We start from the raw sequence: 17,277 nt of genomic DNA, 5'->3' as shown, positions 1-17,277 counted from the left end.
TGGTAATTTCTTCACTTGGTAGACAAGCCCAGCAAAACTGTGATAGTCAGTACTCGCCATCCAGAGCTTTACACAGAAAGGAGCGATTTCTCTTGTCCTGGTACCATAAAAGGTTTACTAATATCTAGTGCTGAGGACGACCTTATCTGCATATTTTGGGGATTTGACCAACTACCCTGATAGTCCAGCATTTTCTTACTGGCACTTCCTAGAACAGAAGTAAGCTTTCACTTAACTTTCTATAACTGGGAACAATATTTCAGAAGCTCTTCAGTCAAACTGCAGAAAACTGAAAATCACTCAAAGATCGGAGAAGGTGTGGGGACAAAAATAATGTGGTGGTGGTGTTTTTTTTTCCTTTCAAGAAGAGTAAGGTGTAAATTTGGTTCTCGGGAGCATTGAAGTAATTCGATTAGAACTTTAGGCAAGTTTGGAGGGGGGGGTGTCTTTTTTTTTTTTTTTAGGAGAAGAGTTTTTGTAAGCAAATGGAAGAAGAAATTATAAGGGAGAGCATAACTATCATACTTAGAAAAAAGGTCTAAATAAATCTTTTAATTTGAAATAAGCTAATAATCATTGCTAGCTAATACTGACAACTTTTTGTAGCTAAGAGTTTAACAGGTCAACATGGTCTTCTAAAACTATTTCAGAATCGTTCAGATTTTCAGTGCCAGCATCGATGGCAGAAGGTACTAAACCCAGAACTGATTAAAGGTCCCTGGACCAAAGAAGAAGATCAGAGGGTAATGAAAACTAATTGATACTGTGCTTTATTATTATTAACTGTTATAAAAGTGGCATCTGACTGCTAAGAATGTGTGAAGATTTTCTTTGGTCTCATCCCCACACATTGTGTTTGACATACCTTGTGACGTGAATAATTACATTATATTATGCTGAGTGAAAATGCGGCTGCTCTTAAGTAGATGGAATGTCTGGTCAGCTCAAGGGTTTCATTTCCCATTGCCCAGATTGCTAGCCGAACTGCTCTAGCTCACAAAGTAGAGGATACCTCTTTCTGGCACTAAAGATCAAAGGTGTCACATCTTTTGTTCCTCAAAGCCACCAGATTTGAAGGGGTTGGGAACGGGGGAAGTTTGTTGGTACTCTACTGTTAATGAAGATGGAATGGCTTTTTAAATTCCCTTCCCTGGGTTTTATTAATCCACACTGCATCTCTTTTCCTGCAAAACCAGGGCTGCACTTCAGGGAGATATGCATTCAGCTTTCAAATATGATATTTCAAATAGCCTGCTCGTTCCCATTGTTTAAAACTAATTAAAGCTGTTTCAAACTAGTATTTGTAAACTTCTGAATATGGTTTGCTTAATGTGTTATTTGATAGCTCTCATCAGTCTTTCAAGAAAAAAGCTTCTAATAATGTGTAATTTAAAAAAAAAAGGGGGGATGGAGGCTGGGAAGGAAGCTTTGTGTGTGTGTGTGTGGGGGGGGTTGGGTGTTCCTAGTGTCAGTTTATGCAGTGGATGATGGGGATCCTGAAATTTGCAAAAATATATGTTTATCAGTATACCCTAACTCCAGATTCACTAGCTTTAGAGTATAATAACAGTTTTTTTGGTTTCTTGAAAAATAACTTTTAAAAACCCAAGTAACTGCCTGCCTCCAGAGGACTAGTTCTTTGTCAAATTGACTGTTATAATCCTATTTGAAAACGTGAGTTTATCAGTTTCTTCACTCTTTAGAAAAATTAGGTCTTGGACTTCTAACATGCTTTCCTCTGTGTTCCAGGTTATTGAATTAGTTCAGAAGTATGGTCCAAAGCGCTGGTCTTTAATTGCAAAACACCTGAAAGGAAGAATAGGCAAGCAATGCAGAGAGAGATGGCATAACCATCTCAATCCTGAGGTAAAAAAGTCTTCATGGACAGAAGAAGAAGACAGAATAATCTATGAAGCTCACAAGCGTTTGGGAAACCGATGGGCTGAAATTGCAAAACTTCTTCCTGGAAGGTGCTTTTCAACTTTATTTGTATTAAATATTGGAATATGGAAAGCAGGCATTACACAAGTCTTTCCAATATAATTTGTTAAAGAACAGCTGTTGAACCTTATATGTTGATAGATCCTGAAACACCTGTCTGTTGCAAGTCTTATGCATTTGCTTCTGTATTCTTAATCTAGAACGCAAAATCAACAAAAAATCTCTAACACCCTCCAGGTTCCTTCAAACTCTTAACTTGTAATTCGTCTAATTTCTAGTAGCTGAAAAAGCTGTAGCAGGGTTGAGGAGAGCAAGGTACTAACTGCAAGTAACAGCGGAATAATCTGCCTTACTGTGCTATGATTGCTTATTAAAGTGCCTTCATTAATATGTATTTGAGGTGACTTTGTTTAAGATCAGATGTTCTGGGGGGAGTTTTGTGGAGCACTTAAAATTGGACGTTTGAAAAGCAGACTGTTAGTAACCTTCAAAGCCTAGATTTGTGAGTCCTGCGCTGCAAAGCTAGTTGGTTACAATGTAGTCTCGACAGAGTTAAGAACTAACTGTATGTATTGTTCTCCTTATGTTTGCTTTAAGAGTGATTGCCAATTTATATGCTGTAGAAAATGAAATTTCAGTGTATAAAGAGTTCAATGAAACTTTTAGCCTTATGCCGTTAATTGAAATTCAGCATTAAGCTGGTCCTCCTGAATTCTATTTGTGTGTTCAGGAGGTGACTGTCTAGCTGTGCCTAAGGAACGTCAGCTCTTGTTATGTTGGGAGAGTGAGCCCTTTGGGATGTGGGGTTAAAATTTTGACATTTTGGTTAAGTATTGAATTCATGAATTGCAGGAAATCCTTTGGAGGAATAGGAAGGGAATGGATTGAATCTGAATGAGACTTCAGGGAGTAGGAAAGGACAGAGGCATTCCCAATTCACTAACTTATTTAGTGAAAGTAAATTCAAGATGAGTCTTACCTAAAACTTGGATCCTTGGCTGAGAGATTTGTGAAGAGTTTGACGATAGGGGGATGAAAAGGGAAAATACCTCTTGGAGTAAACTTAAATATATATATGGCTTTAAGCCCCTTTATTTCTGTATACCTCTCTCTGACACTAGAAGTAATTTTCCTAATATTTAGACTGTAGTAAATACATTCATTCTCTTACCTTAATGTTTGTTTAGTGTTAAAAGTGATTTCAGCATGTTTGTCGAACTGCAGGCCTTCTCTTTCCAAGGGAGTGGCAATCCATAAATGGGTACTGGCCTTTGCCATATCTGCTTCCCCAATACAAGATCAGGGGCACCAAGAGATAGTGGGATGTTCCTCCATGAAGCTGCACATGCTACTTTAGGAGCTGGGAATGCAGGCTGTCATTTTAGAAGAGATGTTTTCCAGTGGCAAACATTAGCCACATCACCCTTATTATGCTGCAGGACAGCAGGGTGAGTGCCTAAGCTTGATGTTCTCCTGCAAGTTCGTAACAGATTCTAAGAGGGTAAAAGGATGTAGCAATGGAGAATATATGGCTGTTCTTGAAGTATCCAAGAAAAAAGGTTCTTGCCCATAATAGCAGCCAGAACCAAGGATTTCTCATTTACTTTAAAATTTCCCTCAGACTTAAAATTCAGGGAAAAAAGTTTTGAAAACAGCAGCTTTCCAGTAATTCTGTCAAGAAACCACTGACAATGGAAACTTCAGTCAAAGCTGCTCAAGCTGTCTGGATTTGTGGCTTTGGATTAACCTAACGTGCAAACTGTATGTCATATTTTAAACTTTCTGAGATATGAAAGCCAGTTATTTTTGTACACTTTCATTTTAGGACAGATAATTCCATTAAAAATCACTGGAACTCAACAATGCGAAGAAAGGTAGAACAGGAAGGATATCTACAAGACGGTATAAAATCCGAAAGAGCTAGTTCATCCAAACTTCAGCACAAACCTTGTGCAACTATGGAACACTTGCAAACTCAGAGTCAATTTTACATACCTGTTCAGACACATGTAAGTTCTAAACCCATGATAATTAGAATTTCCCAGTTTTTAATCATTCATTGGGTTTGGAAATAGAAATGAATGTGTAAAAAAATATGATCTGTTAAGTATTTTCCTTTATAGTTCGGTAACTTAAGATTTCTAAGCTGTAATAAGTATATATTCTAAAGAAAAGGACTCTATAAAATCATCTCCAGATTATTGTACTTATATATAAAGTGATGTATGTCTCTTAGATTCCAGCATACCAGTATGCCTCACCAGAAGGCAGCTGTATAGAACATGCTTCAGCTTCTTCCAACTTAATTCAGGTAAATTGTTACTGGGTATTGTTAATGAACAAAATGTAATTTGTATTATGGTATATAATGAAGAGTTTAGAAAAACCTGTATCTTTAAAATGTCTCTAAGTTTTTATCATTCATCTAAATTTACGTAAGCATTCCTTTGTTTGTAAATAGCTTTTACTACTTAAATGGGAGTTCTAAGTAGGAAAAAAGGAGCTGTATTCATAGATCTCAGTGCTGCAAGTGGATCCAAATTGTACTTTTTTTATGAAAGAGCTTTATAAGATGACATTGCAGGGTGTGATAAGTTATTTGTGTGTGGTATGTAAATACATGTAATGGTTGTGCTTATTTCTGACAAATATAGCTTAAAACATAGTCTGCTAATTAAATTTTAGGTTAGAATTATGACTTGTTTGTATTACCAAGCTTCTGTGAGATTTAACGGCAGGATTTTATTTCCTTATATATGCAATAAATACAACTCCATCTGAAAGATTCAGTTCAAATAGCATACTGTGATTTATCTTTGACTCTTCAGTATGTTTTAGACTTTTTCTGACTGATAAATCTCTGTCACTCACTTAAATATGCTGTTTTGCAGCACTATAAATATTGAAGTATTGAGGAAAGCAAAAAGAACATTACTGGGTATATTAGTTTCCTTTTGCTTGTGCTACTGGCTCCCTTGGAATCAGAATGTCTGAAACTCCAAGTGTTGCAGACTGGAAAGAGATCTTGGTTTGTGATATGACCTCCTGGAAGAATTGTTGTGAATTTGGATTTAGTAAAATAATTGTTTAGATACAGGGGAAAAATATTTTGGTTGAGCTAGATGTGTTAAAGGTATTTGGCAGAAGTTTGTACCTTACCTTAAGGTTCACTGTGCAGTTCATCTTGTTTCATATACTGAGAAGAGAGTTCTCACTGGGTTTTCACTCTCTTCTCTATACTGCGAAGAGAATTCATTAAGCGTGCAAATCATAATAAAGCCTCATGTAGCCTTTGACACTCTGGATTGCCCCTTAAAGAGAAGTTTAAGATACTTTCTGCTCCCTGAAGTCCTCTCTAAACAGGAGAAGGAGTTATAAAAGGGAGTATATATTGCCATGATTTTCTAACAATTTCTTTAGCCTATGTAGCGATATTGGAAAGATACAAAGCGAGAAAAAACAGCTAGTTCCTTTTCTTTCTGATAGTAGTGGTAGGATTGTTTGTATAGATGCTCTGTCAGCAAATGTTGGTTTGAAATGCTGTCTTGCACACTTGCTGAGGATAATCAAATTCAAAATTCTGGTGAACATATGAAGTGTAATCTATCTGAGTGCTCGTAGTGTTACGTCTATTAGAGCTGTAACTTAATAATTTTCAGTTAATCTCCTATAGCATACTGAACACTTACACACCATATTGGAAACCTTTTAGAATTGTATAAATATTGCTTTAAAATCAGATTAATCTCTTATAAATTGCTGGAGTTGTTTTGCTTGCAAGTGACTACTGCATTGCATAATATGATACAGCTTGAACAGCTGGTCCCAGTATGTGCAAACTGTTGTTAAAAATGTAGTTGAGATATAATGTCAAATTTTTATTGTGTGTCTGGGGGGGGGGCAAAAATAGTAATGACTTTTTTCTTAAATATTTCAGCAATCATTTATTGATGATGATCCTGATAAAGAAAAGAAAATAAAGGAACTTGAATTGCTGCTTATGTCTGCAGAGAATGAAATCAGAAGAAAACGAGTATCATCTGTAAGAATTGTACATTTTTGTAAATATTTGAATTTGCTTTACTGAGATTAATCCTCAGCAGTTTAGTAATGGATGTTTGTTTTTTGTATATTTTTATCTGACTCTAAAATTAATCAAACTTAGTATGGAAGTTGGGTTGTAAAACAAAGTCTATAAATTTGAGGCAAAATATTTTTAGTGTAATTCTCTAAATTCTGAAAACAGCAGAAATGTGACCTGCTATTGGCCACTCATTCCTAATTTAAGATCCAGGATTTTAATCATCTTCAAGAGGTAGCAAATGTTTGTCAATATCACACCCTCTCAAGTTTTGTAGGTCAGCTATGTTAATCATCCGATCAACAGAGAAAAGTGAAAAATATGTGGGCTTTGCCCTTTTTGATTTCAAAAGGTCATCTCTGGTCCCATAGATTAGATGTTTGTGAAGCTTCTGTGTGAATGCTTGCTGTACCTAATATCTGAAAGTTGAAAAGACAATTTGACAGAAACTCACACAAATCACGTATAAATTTTCATGTACAAAAATATCCATGTTCTTTAGTGGAATGGAGGGAAATTGCAGATGACACTCGTTTGTTTAGTCAAGAATAGGACTCTGAGCAGCATCAGATACCTAACCAACCCAACCACATTGCCTGCTAATTTAGCTTACAGATAGTCCTACAGTTTTATGTAGTTGAACTATTCCTGAGATACTCTTAAAACACTGCAACGTTCTGCTTATATAGTAGAATCTACTTTACTTCTAGATTTTCAGTGAAAATTAAAATCTTTCTTGAGTACTAAGCAGTATACTAAAATGAGATAACTTCCAAATGGTTAAGTAAATCAATGTGGAATCTTCTTTAAAAGATATCTGATCCTACTAGGAGTATTTCATGTTTTAGAAACAGTTTCTAGTCTTAAAATGTATCTGTATACTGCAATGAAGATGACTTCATAATGTTGCCATGTTAGGAACACAGGAAACTTGCATCAGAGATGGCTTCCAATATAACCCATAACCCAATATAACCCATAATAACCAATATAACCCATAATGACCTAAGTATAAGCACATAAGATAGGATTTGAATCTTATGTGAGTGAGGGGTAAGATAAGAGAATGTTGAATCTGTTAATGCAAGGGGAAGACTGTAACTGCTTTAATGCAAACAGATAACTTGTGCTTGAAAATGCAAAAATTAGCAGTAATGCTTAGTCTTTCCACATACTTTTCCCTACCTCCACCCCATTCACATCATTGACTCTTTTTTGATTTCTAAGTTGAATAAGGCTAACACATTTCTTCATACTTTTTAGCAAGCTGGAAATCTGCCTAGTTGGTCTGGAAGTTTTGTCATGGAAGATGGTGTGTCTAATACCCTAAATAGCCTTGGGGACCAAACAAGTGAATTCTACAGCATGGAGGAGACCCAGGGTGCATCTGTTCAGCAGAATTCACCCACTAAGTATTTGGCTGTGGAAGCAAATGCGGTTTTATCATCTCTACAAACCATTCCAGAATTTGCAGAGACACTAGAGCTTATTGAATCTGTAAGTCTGGGTATTTGTTCTAAAAAATATTGGGGATGTCAAAATTGATTCAATGTATATAAGGTATTTTTGAGTTGCATATTTTGAAAAGATACAAGGAGAATAACTCAGTATGTGGCTTCTGGAGGTAAAGAGCTGTTAGATTGGCTTTGACATTGTTTCACAATCTTCAATAAAACCTGTTTGTGCTTCTGTTTTATATCTTACTTCATAGGATCCTGTAGCTTGGAGTGATGTCACCAGTTTTGACCTTTCAGAAGCTGTTGCATCTCCTGTCAAGCCAGCTCCAGTAAAACTGATGCGAATTCAACACAACGAAGGGGCTACGGAGCGCCAGTTTAATGTTAGTGTTGTGCTTGATGGCAAAAAACCCAGTGGCATCAGTGGTGAGGAAGAAGCAGTTTTTTCAGCAACCCCAAACCTAACCAAATTCAGCACTCCACCTACTATCCTAAGAAAGAAAAAGAGATTGCGTGTTGGGCAATCACCAGTTAATGAACTGAATGATGGCTTATGTAATGATGCCATCAGTGTTGCACTAAAGCACACACCAGTGAAAACACTACCATTTTCTCCATCGCAGGTAAGTGTTCTTTTTAAATATCACTATGTTAAGAGCATTGCAATGAGTGGTTTATAAATTGTAGATACTTTCTCCCTTGGTAATATGTTGTAGTCTAAACAAATATGTCCAAAAATCTTCTTAAAACATCTGTTTAAGGGTAGATCTATTAAAAAAAAATTAAATAACATACTTCCTCTGTTTTGAAGATTGACTCTTGTGTGGGGGGAGTCTTCTGTCTGAGCGCTCACTTGCTCATGGAGATATTGTTGATAGTTCTAATTTGTCCTTGTGTCCGTCACCTAAACAAACAGTAGATATTTTAAAAAGCATGGTTTCATTGATAAATTTGGCAAATGCCCTGGTATAAGTTTAAAATAGCGTATTGGAGTTTGTCAGTAAAACATCTTCAGATAATTTGTGTGTCTTTATTTTATTTTTTTTTAAATTGTTCAGTACAACTGTAAAGTTTTGTCATTTAAGTTAGCTTATTTTTTTCCTCTCTTGTCTTTAGTTTTTCAACACTTGCTCTGGAAATGAACAATTCAACCTTGAAAATCCTGCATTTACATCAACTCCAATCTGTGGGCAGAAGGTTCTAATTACAACTCCTCTACACAAGGAAATGACACCAAAAGATCAAAAGGAAAATGCAGGGTAGGATTATTACGTTAAGGATCTGGTGGGTGGTGTTCAAATATAAGCAAGGTTTTTCAGAACATTGTGGAATTAGTCTACTTCTATGTATGCTACAAATGAGTTCAAAAAACCCTGACATGTAGATACTTGCATGCAAATATAAATTGGCCTCCTCCTTTTACTTCGCAGGAATTGACTTGCACTCAGGTTTTTTTAAATAAGCACAGAACAAAATGCAATTAAATTTATATATACCTGGGGCCATTTTATGGTAAATTAGTACTTCCTGATTTGTGGTGGTGATATCAGTTGTGTGAATTAAGAAATTTAAGTTAGTCAAACATTTTTAAATACATTACATCTCCGTTGATAAATCAAAATATTAAAATGTTTATATAAATGCTTTTCTGTGCTTGAATAGTTTTAGAACTCCTACAATTAGAAGATCTCTGTTGGGTTCAACACCAAGGACACCGACTCCTTTTAAAAATGCTCTGGCTGCTCAGGAAAAAAAGTATGGCCCCCTCAAACTAATGGTATGTGATGATATAAGTCTATTTTTTTTTTTTTTTTTGTTAAAGTAGTCTAAATGCCCTCTTGTTGTTGAGATAACAAGCCTAAGCATGATCTTAGAAAGTAATCTAATGTTTCAGGATCTTTCAGTATTATCCTAGAGAATAGCTAGACAGCGGATCAATAGTGTTTCAGGTCTTTCATGTTGGACAGACTAGTATCCTTCAGTGTAGAACGGAAGCATTGCCTTTTTGGACAAGGTTCAGTCCAGCTACTCATTTGATCCATAGCCATTTTCTAGAACTACCGACAAGGATAGATTTAACACACTGGTTCTGTGTGTGTGAGGTATTTTAAATTGGGGTGGTCTTGCTAACACTGTATCACCTAGTAGACGGTAACATCACTGTCTGAGAATTTTATTTTAATACTTCGGTGTTCTGGTTTTTCAATAGAAATTTTTTCAGTGAGAGTGTGACTGGGTGTGGCTCCTCTAATTGGATAATCCAGTAAAAGCAGGCTGGTGCAGATGAATCTGACTTCATTATTTTAAGCAACTTTCACGCTTGACTTGTAAAACTTCATTATCTTTGAAACTTCTGGGCTGTTTAAGAGATGAGTTTTTGTTTTCTGGTTTTGGTTCTTCTACAGTGCTAGGAGTGAAACCAGATTTTGTTACAGCAGGCTAGTGTTCTGAGCATTTTTTTGATGGGAAGATTTTAGAAGTGTTTTATCTTTCCTAGGGCTTTCTTGAGTAAAGTTTAGATTTTTCTTGATCCTAAAAAATAAATAATATAGCAATTCATGACTGCTGATTCTTACGGCTGTCACAGAAGACTTTTCTGGTTGTGTAACCATACTTTTTTCAGAGTGTCAGATTTTTGCTCCCTCAACCTTGCTAAGGCATTTTAATGCATAATAACTTTTGGAATTCAGTAGACATGTGCCTTTCAAATTCTGAATAATTTCCAGCCAATATATATTGACTACTACGTTTCTGCAAACACAGAAGGTAGCTCAGACTTTGCCACAGGGCTTGGCACCATCTGTGTTACCCTGTAGATTCACAGTCTCTCACTATGCAAATGGAGTGGTTTGACATTCCTGTTTCTGTCCACTACTAACCTCCTGCTCAAAATCAAATTTTGAGGGCTTAAGGGAATTCTTCTCCTGTTGGTACACAAAGGAGCCATCTGTATGGCTTATGTGAAATTCTGTACTGTGCTTAGGACTATCAATGTCTTATTCAAAGATTTGTGTTGAAAGATTAATACATATTCCTTTCCCAACAAGAGCCATACTTTCATAGTACAATTTTTCTTATATTGCTATATGTAAAGAATTTTTAATCCCCTTTTTGTCTATGGATAGCTATTGCTAATAAATGCAAACAGGTAAGCACTTTGCATGTCTTCAATGCTACATTGTGTTCTTATAAGGCAGTGTGTGCATGTATGTTTTATCTGGCTAAAAGTAATGTGGAGTAATATGAATTATAAAATTGCATAGCCTTGAAGTGTTGATTTATAGTTATTTAATACAATAATCTAAATCCTTAATCTGTTGCTGAATTTTGCAGGATCTTTTATCTGGCCTAGATTAGGTGAATGTAGAATATGATGAAAAGTAGTAACTAATATACTTCCTATATTTTCTTCTCTAATTCTAATTAATTTAGTCACAACCACTTGCCTTCTTGGAGGAAGATATTAGGGAAGTTTTGAAAGAGGAAACTGGAACAGACATATTTTTCAAGGAGGAAGATGACTCTGTCTATAAAAGCTGCAAGCAAGAGGTAACATTGCAATAATGCTTTCAGATAGGAAATAACTGCTTTTAAACAAAATTTTTAAAAATGTCTTCTGTAAAACATTGATTGCAGCACAATTCTACTAAGAAAGTCAGAAAATCACTGGTCCTGGATCCATGGGAAAAAGAAGAGCTTGGTGCCCAACTCTTCACTGAAGATAGTAGTTTGGATGTACAGGTAGGTATTAAACTACAGAATAGCATCACTGGCAGCAACGTGAATGTAGAATTGAATGTCTTTCACTGTATCAGCTAAAATAAAGAGTTTGGATTGAGGCTAGATTTATAAATTTGTGAAGTGAAAATCACCTTCATTTTGAAATGCTAGTTTAAATACTTAAGCAATATTTGAATATTGGGTTTCCATGCATGAATTCTTTCTTCAGCCCCTTAGGGCAGGGAAGCAGGAAGTTTCAGCTGGGAAAGTACTGTGGATGTCTGGCAGGTTTGCTGTTATAGCAGAGCTGCTTCTATCCTGATTAACTCTCCACTTAGCACATATATCACATTGAAGCTCTTTGTAATTCACCAAGTTCATGATATTGGCCTCTCTGTTTTGCATGCTTGACAGTGTCTGGTAGACGCGTTCTGAGGATTCTTAATTGCATATTAGGTGGCATGTTTTTCCTCTTATTTTTTAAAGTATTCCCCTAATATGTAAAGAAGTATCAAGCATGTAGAAAATTAGGTTTTGTGGTCTTCCTCTGCCTAAAGAAGTTTGAATACTTCTCTCTCAACAACCAGGGCATGAAGAGTTTGGAGGTGGGGCTGTTTTGTCCCTCATTTCTTTAAAAAGTAGCTCAATATTTTCTAATTGGGTGACTGAATGAACAGATAAATCTTTATTCTTGTAGTTTGTGGGAAAACTTTCTAATCTAGTTCTTAAAATAATGCATGTAGCTGTTTAATTCTGAAAGCATAAATGTCTGTGAATCTTGGTCAGGTATAGAGTTATGTTCAAGAGGTAGATGCCAACATCCCTGAAATGAAGAGGTGTTTAAATCCTACCCCTTTCTGATTATTGTGGCTAGTTTTCTAAATTCCCTTCTTAAATGCCTCATAAACGCCCTAGTAAGCCTTGGGTGTTGGATGCCCTGCCACCTAGTGGAATTCCCTGGTTCCCCATGAACATCTCCCTGGCTTCTTAGTATCATCGCTGCAACCATTCAAAATAAAAACAAAATGCCCAGTGTTCTCTTAGTTATATTTTGATATGGCACGGTATATTGTGTATCACTGAAGTTCAGGTTATTAAGCTAAAATCAAGGATAGCTGAGGCAGCTGATTGGGCTTCCACTCCATTTCAATGAGGGATGCTGATGTAATGGAAACATTCCCTCTTGGGAAGAGGGAGATGGTGGCAGTACCTGACTTAAAAATGAAGAATGCATTGATCCTTAAGGGGAAACTGCTTGTGCATGGGAAGGTAGGTTAGGAGTAAGGTCCCAGGTAGAATAAATACGTAAAGGTAGTTTAACATATTTTAATGAGGCATTTTGGTAAGCAAGCAAGTACACTTGCCAGTTGCTCTCATCTAATTTTGTTCTCTTAAAAAGTTGTCATACACCTTGCTTCTGCTTTGCTATAATAAACCTGGATTGATATTTTTTTCTTCATTCCCATAAAAATTATCAGCATATGAAAGTATTTTGTCAAATGGCCAATCAAGTGATTATTTCACTTCTTGAAGCAGTTGCTCCTGCCAGTACTGATATGGTGTTAATTTTTTTTAACTGTAGTCTCTTTGTCCTTGGTTATGCAAGAGTTGTACTAGAACTGAATTATAAGCTGTTTTTCTTAAATCTGTTCTGTAGTTACCACTTGGCTTTATTGAGTCTCGTTTTTAACAAAATAGTCAGGTGTTTCATGGTTTTATACAAAAGAGAAAAACAATCTGCTCAATGCCCAAATCATGCTAGCAGCTAATTGTTTTATGTTGCTCAATAATGACTATGAATCCTAGTAGAGCCTGGGCTAGTTTTTTATATAGTATTTGTTATTTTTCCCCTCAAATTTATTCCTAAGAGTGTATGTGTTAAGTAGTTGCTTTGTTTTCATTTTGGCTTCTCTGATCAGAGCAGCTGAAGATTATTTTTATGAAATACTAATTATTATTCCTGTTCCCTACCTTCTTTTTTGTCATTAGTCAGAAAATGTATATACCACATCTTTATTAATGATACCATTGTTGGAAATACATGACAACAGATGTAACCTGACATCAGAAAAACAGGATACAAATTCAGCAAACAAAGCAAATGCAGTAATTAAGAAGAAATTGAATGCATGTGCTTCAAAAAATGTCAAAATGGAGAAATCTCTTCAGGTCTGGATTCAAAATATTTTGTTAGTTATTTTTAGCAGGTTAACTATTAACTTCTTTTTAGTTTTTATCTCATTGTAATGTCTAGAATAGTTCTGTTTGGTTATTTGGATCAATGTTTCCAAGATCATTATTTTTCACAAGTTGATCATTTGTCCATGAAATACTATTCACATTTAAGTTCTTTAAATACAGTTCTGATGTTTCACTAAGTGGCCTCTAATAAGATTTAAACTCATCTATCTGACCCAGAATTATGCCGTTAAGCATATTTGAAAGGGGAGCTTAGTCATACCATACCAATGTTCTTTGAACCATCTTTCTCCTTTTTCCCCTGAGAAATCCTCCCTCAGTTTACTTGTTTCTCTAATCATGAATCCCTTCCATGAATCAAGTCCTATGAAATTATAGGGAGACTCAAATGGCTAATTTTCTCTGTGTCTCCATGTGTGTAACTGGTTCTGTTGGATCAGTTTCTAGCTTAGGTTGTAGGAGGGAGAGAAACTTGCATTCCTCATATTATGCTACAGTCTGCAACTGTCAGGTCCAATTTAGAGATGCTACAAATCAGCTTGAGATTGAATAAAGCATGTAAACATGCAGTGTTTTTTTTTTTTTTTTTTTTTTTAATGGTAGAAGCAGGAGTAGTGGCTCGATTATTCTTCCATTCATTATTTTTGGTCCTAGTTCCTGTGCCACTTCTAATACATCCCCAAAATGTGCGACTGTTCTCTTACAGCTACCAGTTTTTTTTCAATAAAAGTACTCTACTTTTTTTTTTTTCCCCCTCCCTCTTGTTTCAGCTGCCAAAATCATTTTGCCTTTCATGGTGTCTCTGGATGGTTGTCAATACTTAGTGCATTAAAGTGAAAGATCTAAAAGTGAAGCGATCCATTAAAATGAAATATCCAAAATGAAGATAACTTACTTCCCTCTTATGTATTAATTGTTGAACTAATCTCTTTGTAAGAACCTTTCTTGTTTTGTGTTTTAGAACTTAAAACATAACATGATATATGCTGGTGAGCTGGGTTAAGGGGTGGGAGCTTTGTCACAGATTTTAGGTATGCGGTATTGTAGAACAGGGTCCTTCTCAGTAAAAATACAGTACAGTATTGCTAGAATTTGACTATTTATTAGTGAGAATTAATAGTTAATAATGAGAATTGTTAAATAATAATAAATAATGAGAATTGCTTAATTTAAAGAACTAAAATACTTCTTCCTTAAAAAGAAAAATCCCATTAACTGAATTTTATTTTATGCAGTCAAATTGTGAATGGGAAGCAGTTGTTTATGGAAAAACGGAAGACCAGCTTATCATGACTGAACAAGCAAGAAGATATCTGAGCACTTATACAGCTACCAACAGCACTTCAAGGGCTCTGATACTGTGAGGATCACTGCAACTGACAGCCATCTCTTTCCATTATAATTGACACGTCTTGAGAGAGACTCCAGCAAAATACTTGTAAATTAAGTCTTTATTTTGAGACAGCCTTCTAAGGGAAACCTTCCTTTCTTTTTTGATAGACAAAGAGCAGACATGAAGCTTTTGCCTCCTTTATGAAGGGATAGTACAAACAATTCTGCAATGAATTCCTTAAAAATATATTTTAACCCCCCCCTAAAATAATATAAAAAGAATGGTAAAGAGTGTTGCAGTACATGTCCACATACAGTTATTAGGTCCATTTTTCATATTTATTCTTTTGATTTGCATTGCTTTTTTTTTTCCTGTTAGTGCAGTTTCAACATAGAGTAGGCTTATAGATCCTTGCTAATTTCTGAATGAGCAACATACATGACTGAATGTGCTTTTGCTTATGTAGCATTTTTCTAGTATATAAAGAAACACAATGGAAAGGAGTATAAAGGAAGGATAGAAAGTTGCACTACTAATTTTTTGGTATGCTGCAAAAAAACGAAATTAACTACAGTGTTAAATATATTTATTTGGGAATGGTACTAGAAATAGGCAGAGGGGGTGAATTAGGTTTTAGTGTAAAGCATCAGTATTTTCTTCATAAATCTCAAAATGAGATGATTGAATGTATTGTACAGTTTGTAGGAGCAGGGAAAAATTTGTAAATTGGAAAGGAGTCTGTTTTTATAATTTATTTTCATTTTAAAGCTTAAATGTAGATATTTATGTGTATGCAGGTTGTCTAGAAGCCAACGTTGTTTCCTGTTATAACAGCTAAAATGGAAAAAGGACAAGTTTAACTTTTACCTTAAAGTATGGAATAGCAGAAGAATTCCAGTGGTGAAGTGTACAAATCTATACTGTATGTTACATCTACATAAAGATTGCACTATAAACCCTTAAATCATGTTGGTCTACGAAATAGTTACAAGGTATACCTGTATTATACAGTAACTGTTCCTGTAACTTGCTAAATATATTTAGAAAGCAAGCTTAGGGTCCTATATGTGACCTAGGAGTACTTTGTCTTATATAGGAACTAAAAATTAATGCATTTTATTATAACTTTTTTTTAAAAAAAAAAAGGAACTTGGCACCTTGTTTCTCAAAACAGTTGTATCTGCACTTAAGTTTGACCATTATATATTTACTAAATGTTTGAAGAGCAAAGAGAACATTTTTATTTATGAAAAACTTTTTGTCCTTATTTAAACATATACAGGTCACAACAGTTGCTTTAGTTGCCTATTTTAGGTATTTGCACTTATTTTGTTTTCTTTTTTTTTGAAGGAATGTCTTGGTTTGCTTTTGTTGTAGAGATTTTTATGTAGTTAATTTCTAGCAAATTATAATGGTGTGCTATCAACAAATACTGACAGGTAAATAGAACTGTACACTGTAGTCTTAGCTATTTATAATTCAAACACTCTTCCTCTCCACTCCCGGGTGTGCTGCTATAGATAGTGGCAGAATCGGCTTGCTGCTATGAGAGATGGAAAGAGCGAGCATCATATGCACTGTATGTAAAACTACAAAAATGATGTCAGGTTCTCTAGTTAACTTTATGAGATCAACCAGTACTATGCAGGGTGTGGAAAGTATTCCTATCACTTTAATATCAAAGATGGTAGCGATAGTTTTATGATGGAAAACTATAACATATGATGAGTGGCACAAGGAAGGTAATTGGTTCTTAAACTTTTTTAAACATCTCAAAGCTTATACAATCCTTATTTTTAGGAGCTTTTTGATATTAAATGTTTGCCTAGCTATGGCAGTAGTAGGCATAAAAACATTTTAGCAATTTTTAATTCAGATGAAAATTTTAAGGGGGGGGGGGAGAGGGAATCCAGTAAGCAGGGGGATCACAAAATACCCATTACACCAGCGTTACTCCTCACCTATGAAAACGGAGAGGAGGCGACTGGGATTCTTGGCAGTAGTAAGTTTAGGTGTGTTCAGTTTCAGAATGGATTTAACAACAAAAATGCTGTTTCCAGCACAAAATGAATTCATGAAGGACAAAATAACATATTGAGAGAGAATAAATATCTAGAATCTGGATGATATTTCAGTAGAAGTGGCATCACCAAAACTGCCTATACCAAGTTTAAGTGTAGATTTATGGTAAGTAGTATTAATTTGTGTTAGTATTGGTTGGATCGTCTAGTTAACTCCTACTTTGTTGCTTTAGCAAGAAGGTTTTAATCTTTGATATGTCAGGCATCTTTTATTACTTTTTGAATGTTGTGTGCATTTGCATTTCTTTCAGTTTATAAGTAGATTGTACATGCAGCTGCCAAACTTGCATGAAAATTAAATACATATTATTCCATTTTTTTGTTTTAAGGTTTGACATAATGTACAACAAATGCCTTGATTAATCTCAGTTTTTGTTGTACTACAAACTTGTTTTATGTAAGAGAATCTCACATATAATACAGACCATATTAATGTCAGAAATAAAGCTTCTATGTACCAGGTTA

General features: G+C 35.2%; 1 protein-coding gene across 4 annotated transcripts in view; it reads left to right on the top strand.

The window, feature by feature from the left end:
- MYBL1 (MYB proto-oncogene like 1) overlaps positions 1 to 17,277 on the top strand; it is a 25,504-nt gene extending 8,227 nt beyond the window's left edge. For 3 of the 4 annotated variants that reach the window (XM_026077051.1, XM_026077052.1, XM_026077055.1), the window contains 13 exons: positions 651 to 743; positions 1,750 to 1,970; positions 3,767 to 3,950; positions 4,178 to 4,252; positions 5,879 to 5,983; positions 7,286 to 7,519; positions 7,734 to 8,102; positions 8,596 to 8,738; positions 9,142 to 9,256; positions 10,912 to 11,028; positions 11,116 to 11,220; positions 13,189 to 13,368; positions 14,634 to 17,277. In XM_026077051.1, coding sequence (XP_025932836.1) covers positions 651 to 743; positions 1,750 to 1,970; positions 3,767 to 3,950; positions 4,178 to 4,252; positions 5,879 to 5,983; positions 7,286 to 7,519; positions 7,734 to 8,102; positions 8,596 to 8,738; positions 9,142 to 9,256; positions 10,912 to 11,028; positions 11,116 to 11,220; positions 13,189 to 13,368; positions 14,634 to 14,762 — 2,070 coding nt within the window. In that variant the 3' untranslated portion in view covers positions 14,763 to 17,277. The remainder of the gene's footprint in view (positions 1 to 650; positions 744 to 1,749; positions 1,971 to 3,766; positions 3,951 to 4,177; positions 4,253 to 5,878; positions 5,984 to 7,285; positions 7,520 to 7,733; positions 8,103 to 8,595; positions 8,739 to 9,141; positions 9,257 to 10,911; positions 11,029 to 11,115; positions 11,221 to 13,188; positions 13,369 to 14,633) is intronic. The other variant, XM_026077054.1, reaches the window with a different exon arrangement.

Source organism: Apteryx rowi, unplaced genomic scaffold (assembly GCF_003343035.1).
Source record: "Apteryx rowi isolate R43461 unplaced genomic scaffold, aptRow1 scaffold_446, whole genome shotgun sequence".
Lineage (NCBI taxonomy): Eukaryota > Metazoa > Chordata > Aves > Apterygiformes > Apterygidae > Apteryx > Apteryx rowi.
Note: the sequence above shows the minus strand (reverse complement) of the source record. Positions and strands in the feature narration are given on the sequence as shown.